Source organism: Triticum dicoccoides, chromosome 7A, assembly GCF_002162155.2.
Source record: "Triticum dicoccoides isolate Atlit2015 ecotype Zavitan chromosome 7A, WEW_v2.0, whole genome shotgun sequence".
In the NCBI taxonomy this organism is placed as follows: domain Eukaryota; kingdom Viridiplantae; phylum Streptophyta; class Magnoliopsida; order Poales; family Poaceae; genus Triticum; species Triticum dicoccoides.
In genome coordinates, this window is record NC_041392.1 from 734,652,689 (window position 1) to 734,660,933 (window position 8,245).

At 47.8% G+C, this 8,245-nt stretch overlaps 1 protein-coding gene across 2 annotated transcripts in view; it reads left to right on the forward strand.

Moving 5' to 3' along the window:
- Positions 1-4,880: 4,880 nt before the first annotated feature.
- LOC119332166 (26 kDa endochitinase 2-like) overlaps positions 4,881-8,245 on the forward strand; it is a 7,487-nt gene continuing 4,122 nt past the window's right edge. The window contains exon 1 of one of the 2 annotated variants that reach the window (XM_037605340.1): positions 4,881-4,890. In XM_037605340.1, coding sequence (XP_037461237.1) covers positions 4,881-4,890 — 10 coding nt within the window. Of the gene's footprint in view, positions 4,891-5,622; positions 5,645-8,245 lie in introns of those variants that run through there. The other variant, XM_037605339.1, reaches the window with a different exon arrangement.

Here is an 8,245-nt window from a genome sequence, read left to right on the forward strand (position 1 = left end):
TCTATTTGGGTTCCTAAGACCCTTATCACTAACATCAAAGGACCCATTACAAAACGGGTACCTAAAACCAAGCATTGATCTCTTGTAGGTGTTTGCTTCCGGTGGGGGATCATGGTTGCTCGATAGTGGAGCCACTAATCATATGACCGGAAGCAAGGACATGGCGGTGGACGTGCAAAAGATTCCATCTATGCCCACCAATGTCGAGTGGGGTGATGCCTCGTCCTCTAAGGTATTGGGTCTTCGCAAGGTTGTCATTTCTCATGATCTCACCATCGAGAAGGTCATGCTTGTTGAGTCCCTTGCATACAATTTACTTTCAGTTCGTCAACTTGCAATCATGGGCTTTGCCACCTTATTTGATATTGATAATGTGGCCCTCTTGTGGAGCAAGACTCTTAAAGTAGCCTTTGTTGGGCATGTCTAGAACAGTCTCTATGTGATTAACTTTTCGGAGCGACCCACTAAGACCGCGACATGCCTAATGGCTAAAGTTGACGTGGGATGGCTTTGGCATCGCCGTTTAGCCCATGTCAATATGAGATCTTTGCAAAGTCTTCTCAATGGGGACCATGTCCATGGACAAACAAATGTCAGTTTTGCCAAAGATCGTGCTTGCATTGAAGGAAAGCTACATGAGAAGGCTCACCCTCCCACGACTATCATTTACTCAAAGAGGCCTTTGGAGCTCGTTCACTTGGATCTCTTTGGGCCTCAATCCTTTGATAGTCTTGGGGGTAGAAAGTATTGCTTGGTGATTGTAGATGACTATTCAAGATACACTTGGGTGTACTTCTTCAAGAGGGAGAGTGAGACCCAACAAACCGTCATTGACTTTGCAAATGAAGCTCAACGTCAACACAATGCAAAGATCTTGACAATAAGAAGTGACAACGGCACCGAGTTCAAGAACTACACCTTGGATGACTTCCTTAGTGATGAGGGGATCAAACATCAATATTCTGCACCTTACACCCCTCAACAAAATGGTGTAGCGGAGAGGAAGAACCGGACGTTGATGGATGCGGCAAGAACCATGATGGTGGAGTTCAAGTCTCCATACAACTTTTGGGCCGAAGCCATCAACACCGCGTGTCATGCATCCAATCAGCTTTACCTCCGCAAAGGCTTGAACAAGACTCCATATGAGATACTCACCGGTAACAAGCCCAACCTCAAGTACTTCTGGGTATTCGGGTGTAAGTGTTTCATTCTCAAGAAAGGTGTTCGTTTGTCTAAATTTGAGGCTAGAGCTCATGAGGGCATATTTGTTGGTTATGCTACAAACTCTCATGCTTACTGTGTCCTCAGTAAGTCAACGGGACTTATTGAGGAGACGTGTAACGTGGAGTTTGATGAGAATAATAGCTCCCAAGTGGAGCAAAGTGGTACTTGTGATGTAGGTGATGAAATTCCTCCCCAAGCCATAAGAAGAATGGGTGTTGGCTTTATCCTACACATTGAGGAACCCCTTGTGGTCGAAGGAGAAGGACAATGTTCCACTCAAATGGAACCATCGCCAACTCAAGACCCACACGCCTCCGAAGAAAAAAGTGAAGGACTTCAACCAAATGAACAAGATCAAGGGAAAGATCAACTTCAAGATGGTGGTGAATCACCAAGTGATGCCCAAGATCAAGTTCTCTCCTCTGAGCTAGTTCCAGATCAAGAACAAGCTCAAGACTACGCTCAAGATGATCAAGTTTCCTCACCTCAACTCACTCCCGAGGAGGAATTGGAGCGTCGTGCCGCTAAGATTGCATCCAAGCTATCCACCAAAGATCACCTCATGACAAATGTGCTTCAAAGCTTAAGAAAGGGGGTAAGCACTCGTAGACAATTAGCAAACTATTGTGAACATCACGCGTTTGTATCTTGTGTTGAACCCCAAAAGGTCTATGAGGTGCTCGAAGATCCGGATTGGCTTAATGCTATGCATGAAGAACTCAACAACTTCGAGCACAACAAGGTGTGGAGATTAGTGCCAAGGCCAACGGGGAACCATAATGTCATTGGAACCAAGTGGATATTCAAGAACAAGCAAGATGCTCATGGAATTATTGGCCACAACAAGGCTCGCTTGGTAGCTCAAGGCTACTCCAAAGACGAGGGTATCGACTATGGTGAAACCTTTTCTCCCATTGCTCGCCTTGAATCTATTCGTCTGTTGATTGCTTTTGCTTCTCATTATAACTTCAAGTTGCAACAAATGGATGTGAAGAGTGCTTTTCTTAATGGTCCTATTAATGAGTTGGTGTATGTCAAACAACCCCTAGGTTCGAGGATCCATATTTCCCCGATCATGTGTACCAACTCAATAAGGCACTCTATGGCCTTAAACAAGCCCCACGTGCATGGTATGACCACCTTACCGAGTTGTTGCAAGATTGTGGGTTTGAAATTGGGAAAATTGACCCCACTCTTTTTACTAAGAAGGTCAAAGGGGAGTTGTTTGTGTGCCAACTATATGTTGATGACATTATCTTTGGTTCTCCTAACAAAACTTTCAATGAGGAATTTGCCGCTCTCATGACCTCGAAGTTCAAGATGTCCATGATGGGAGAGTTGAAGTTTTTATCGGGTTCGAAATCAAGCAACGAAGAGAAGGAACCTTCATCAACCAAGCCAAATACACTCAAGACATGCTCAAGATATTCAATCTAAGTGAAGTCAAGCCGGCTTCCACTCCAATGCCCGTCAAATGCCAACTTGACATAGATCCCAATGGTAAAGCGGTGGATCAAAAGGTATATCACTCCATGATTGGCTCCTTGTTTTACCTTTGTGCATCTAGACCGGACATCATGTTGAGTGTGGGAATTTGTGCACGGTTTCAAGCCGCACCTAAGGAAAGTCACTTTGTGGCGGTCAAGTGAATCTTTTGATATTTGACTCATACCCCAAACTTTGGCTTATGGTACCCAAGAGGATCAAGCTTCAACCTTGTAGGATATTCGAACTCAGATTGGGCGGGAGACAAAGTGGATAGGAAGTCCACTTCCGGAGGGTGCCAATTCCTTGGTTGCTCTTTGGTGAGTTGGTCTTCCAAGAAGCAAAGTTGTGTGTATCTCTCGTCCACCGAAGCGGAGTATGTGGCCGCCGGTAGTTATTGTGCACAACTTCTATGGATGAGGCAAACTTTAAAGGATTACGGTGTCATATGTGACAAAGTGCCTCATTGGTATGACAATGAAAGTGCCATCAAGATTTCTCTCAACCCGGTTCAACACTTCAAGATGAAGCATATTGAGATTCGTTATCACTTCATCCGGGATCATATTAGGTGAGGGGAGATCGACCTCAACTATGTTAACACTCATGATAACCTTGCAGATATGTTCACGAAGCCCTTGGATGAAGCAAGATTTCGCGAGTTAAGGCATGAGCTAAATATCATTGATTCAAGCAATGTTGCTTGAACCCTTGCACACCCCGCCATACTCAACTTGTTATCTTGTCTAGGTGTAGGCATGGACATAGGGGGAGTGTTGTTCTCTCAATGAACTCTCCCTCCCCCCCATTATGCATAAATTGATCAACTCTTTCACATCAGCCATTGTTGATGGTACTTGTGCTTCAAAGACGAGTTTTGGTCATGGGCCCAAGGATAATTTTTCGCGGTGCCATACCAATTGACTCAAACATAGGTGGCTCCGGCCACTGCCCTCTCTTTGGAGAGGTTCTGTTGTGTGTTTAGTCCTTGTTATCTCTTGCCTTCCTTTCTTTGTGTCGAGCTTGCGTGTGTTGTCTCGTGAGTTAGCTCTTTGGTGTGTCCGTTCGCTTGAAGGTTGTATTGCAAAGGATGTTTTTATCTTTTTTGAAACTTGCATTTTTCTTGGGTCTGCGGTACTACCGTGGTGTGCCACGGTACTACCGCTGGAGTTGCGCAGGTACTACCGCATTTTTGCATGGCAGTATTTTTTTACTGCCGCTGGACAAGCGGTACTACCGCCCAGTGTGCGGTACTTCTACCCGGGCGGGACTACCACGGTACTACCGCGCAGATGCGAGCGCGTGGGGGTTAAGAGCGAGCAAGGGGAGTTCCAACTCCCCCATACCCATTCAACTCTTTTTCCCCACGAAGTTCTCTCTCTCTCTCTTTCCTTCCCAAGACCGGCACTGGAGAACATCGTTGGATCTCCGTCTCCGGTCGCTCTCCTCGCATTCCGTCTGGTGGGATCGTTCCCCACCACGCCCTCTTGCCATGGAACAAGGTTTCTCCCCAAATCCCTCTCTTTTTGGTTCATTCTTTCGTCTCTAGGTTTTTGGGGAGATGCATGTTGTTCTTGAGATTTTAGGCCAAATCTTCGCAAGAGTAGGATGTAGGAGAGTAGTAGTGTGGAGAGATGATATTTGGTATGTTGCCCCATGGTAGATTTGATCAACCGTAGTACCATGTTGTCACTGCTGTGCTCAGATCCATTCGTGCTTCGGATCCGACCTCATGCGGTACTACCGCTCCTTAGGAGCGGTACTACCGTGCGAGGCGCGGCAGTAAAATTTTACTTCCGCTCCCACTGCGGTGCTACCGTGACATCCTGGCGCGGTACTACCGTGACTGGAGCAACACTAAAACTTTAGTTCCGCGCATCCGTGCGGCACTACCGTTGGTGTCAAATCTTACATGTGGCAACTACCCAATGCTATTTCTACTTGTTTCACTTGTTTTTCTGTGGCCTTTGCATTGATCATTCTCGTTTCTCTTGCGTGTTCGTGTGTTTTGTGTCATAGGTGGTGGCTCCGGTTCCAATGTCCTCCGTTCCAATCCCAGCCGTGACACGGGTTCCAAGTGTCTGCGCAACCAAGGTGAAGCTCCAGAGGGCTCCAATGCCCCCCAACGCAGAACCAAGACCACCGCCACCAAGAACAAGGAGCCCTCCATGGGCATGGATGAGATACCACTTGCTGAGTTTGTCACCCGAAGGAAGATCAACCCCTATGTGAATCCCCGTGCAAACTTCAGAGGGAATGACATGTTCTGGACCAAGCAGCAGAATCTTATCTATCTGGATGTGATCAAGGCCAAGCAGAACATCTACGTGGATGTGCACTGGATTGACATGAATCATATGAGGGATGACAAGCACCGTGACTATTTTGGTGAGGCTTTGGACCTGGTGGAGCAGTTTGGGGTTGAGGACTCGATCACATTCCACCTGGACTTTGATCCTGAGATTGTGGCTCGGTTCTTTGCCTCGGTCCACTTCCACTCTAATGAGGAACGGAGTTTGACATGGATGACAAATGGACAACAGTTGACCGCCAAGTGGAAGGACTTCATGGATATGCTACATGTTCGTTATGAGGGGCTCGACAAGCCCGTTGGTGTTCGCCCTCATGCCAACTCTGAGTCTGCTAACAAAAACAAGCTCCAGCCATACTATGTTGAGAAGAAGCTTCCCAGTGGCAAGAAGACCTGGGCACTGAACCCATTCCTTGACATCATGTATCGGATCTTCCGCAACACCCTCTTCCCACGTATTGGTGACAAGGATAAGGTACATGCCTATCTCGTGGATATGATGCTCATTTGTGAGGAGGCGCGTCGTGTTCAGACGCAACCACTTGATGTCTCACATATCATGTGGTGTGAGCTTAGGTTTGCGGTGTTCAACCGTAAGGTACCCATCTATGGTCCTTACCTGTTTCACCTGATCTCGAAGACTTGGGAGAAGCTCTATCCCAATGTTGAGTTTGAGGCCCCCGACTGGACCCGTCACGAGCCCGTCAAGCTCCGCGCCAAGCCTAAGTGGGCTAACACCACTACCCGTGCTGAGGCGGCAGCTGCTCAGATGGATGTTGGTGAGGATGAGCTTTAGGAGGAGGAAGCGGATGAGGATAGCTCTGCTGGGTATGCTCCTCCCTTTACTGAGCCCTCATGGGCTAAGAAGCTGAAGGCCAAGATGAAGACCTTGTTCTGTATGCAAGCCAAGGGGCAGTACAGGATCCATGTTGCTTCCAAGGAGAGTCGCCGGCGCGACAAGAGGATCTTGAGGACGTTTGGCGAGGACGTCTCCAGCGGGTCCGAGAAGCACATCACCCCAGAGGCAGCTTGGATGGCAAAGCAGAGCTACAAGTGGACTGATTCTGAGGAGGAGCGGGAGGAGACCATTCCCACTGCCGAGACCAACGAGGAGCGCGACTAGTGATCGTCTCTGCCTGAGCTACCACCTGTGTAGTAGGTGTCCTCTCTGCCTTTTGGTGTCTCGATGCCAAAGGGGGAGAGAGTGTAGGGATTTGCGAGTCATGTGTCGTGTTTGCTTTTTGTTGGACCTCATTTTCTTTGGTTTGATTTGTCGTGAGTCGTGTTCCGTATCATATGGTGTAAGACATATGCACTCTAGCGTATCTTATTGTCTTTCATGCTTAGTATCCCGTGAGCGTATACTATCTTGTGCCAGTTACTTTATGCTCATAGTTTTATCTTGCCTACTTGCTTAGTGTTAGGTTCATTATTGCAAGATATGCCTTGTCTATAAAATATAGGAGGAGTGTTGATCCTAGCATGTGTGTCATGCAGTCCAAAGCACTTCTCTAATATGCACACATCTAGGGGGAGCCCGTCTATATTTTATAGATGGTGGGATTGCCGTTGTTTCTCTTTATATCCCTTTGTGCAAATCCCGTATTGTCATCAATCCACCAAAAAGGGGGGATTGTAAGGGCATATTTATCCCTGAGTAGTTTTGGTGATTGATGACAATGCCTTTGCGGACTAATTGTGTGCATTGAGCATTTCAGACATATCATTAAGTCGTACTATTAAGAGAGGGTCCGCGTTGGAAAGGTTTGGGTGGAATCAACACGTACGCATCTGTTTCTTTTGCACCACCTTTCCTTTGGCTCTTTGGAGCATCCTCCATTTTTTTGTGTCTTTGCAAAATGAAGGATTCCTAGTGTTGTTGATCTAGGGCATGCGGTAGTACTGCTCTCCCGAGCGGTAGTACCGCAGAGCCTTGCGGTAGTACCGGCCGTAGGGGCGGTAGTACCGCAGGTACTCACAGTAGTACCGCTCCTCAGGAGCGGTACCGTGGCCTCTGGCCAGGCTCAGCCGCTTGAGCGGTTGTAGGGGCGGATGTAATTTTTTACACTCGCGCCCTATGCGGTAGTACCACCCCATGGGCGTGGTAGTACCGTGAGCCCTGGCCTAGCACAGCGACATGAGCGGAAGTAGGGGCGGATGTAATTTTTTACATCCGCGCCCTACGCGGTAGTATCGCTTGCAAGGTGCAGTACTACCGTGTCGGATTTTTGCACCAATCCCAACTCAGCGGATTGCCACGGATGTATTTTTATATTTCTATGCCTTCCCAAACCTGGCCTATCCCTGCCTTGCGGTAGTACTGCGCCAGCGGTTCTACCGCCCTCTACTTCACCTCATCAAGGCTGCTTTGGATTCTGCTACATGGGCGGTAGTACCGCAGTGCGTTGCAGTAGTACTGTGTGCCCTAGCGGTAGTACCGCGTCTCCGGTGCGGTAGTACCATGCGTCGCAGGCTGAATTGGTGGATAACGGTTGGATTTGTTCTCTTACTATAAAAGGGGAGTCTTCTTCTCCGAGTTGACCACCTCTTCCACCCCCAAGCTCCATTGTTGCTCCAAGCTCCATTTTCGCCCGATCTCTCTCCCTAGCCGATCAAACTTGTTGATCTCCTAGGGATCGGTTGAGAAGGCCTAGATCTACACATCCACTAAGAGATACTTGATTCCCCCCACTAATCCCTCGCGGATCTTGTTACTCTTGGGTGTTTGAGCACCCTAGACGGTTGAGGTCATCATGGAGCCATACTCCATTATGGTGAAGCTTCGTGGTGTTGTTAGGAGCCTCCAATTAAGTTGTGGAGATTGTCCCAACCTTGTTTGTAAAGGTTCGGTCGCCGCCTTCCAGGGCACCAATAGTGGAATCACGACATCTCGCATTGTGTGAGGGCGTGAGGAGAATACGGTGGCCCTAGTGGCTTCTTGGGAAGCATTGTGCCTCCACACCGCTCCAACGGAGACGTACTTCCCCTCAAAGGGAAGGAACTTTGGTAACACATCCTCGTCTTCACCGACTCCACTCTTGGTTATCTCATCCATTTACTCGTGCAAGCTTATCTTGTGTTGCATCACTTGCTTGCTTGTTTACTTATTGTTGTTGCATCATATAGGTTGCTCACCTAGTTGCATATCTAGACAACCTACTTTGATGCAAAGTTTAAATTGGTAAAGAAAAGCTAAAAATTGTTAGTTGCCTATTCACCCCC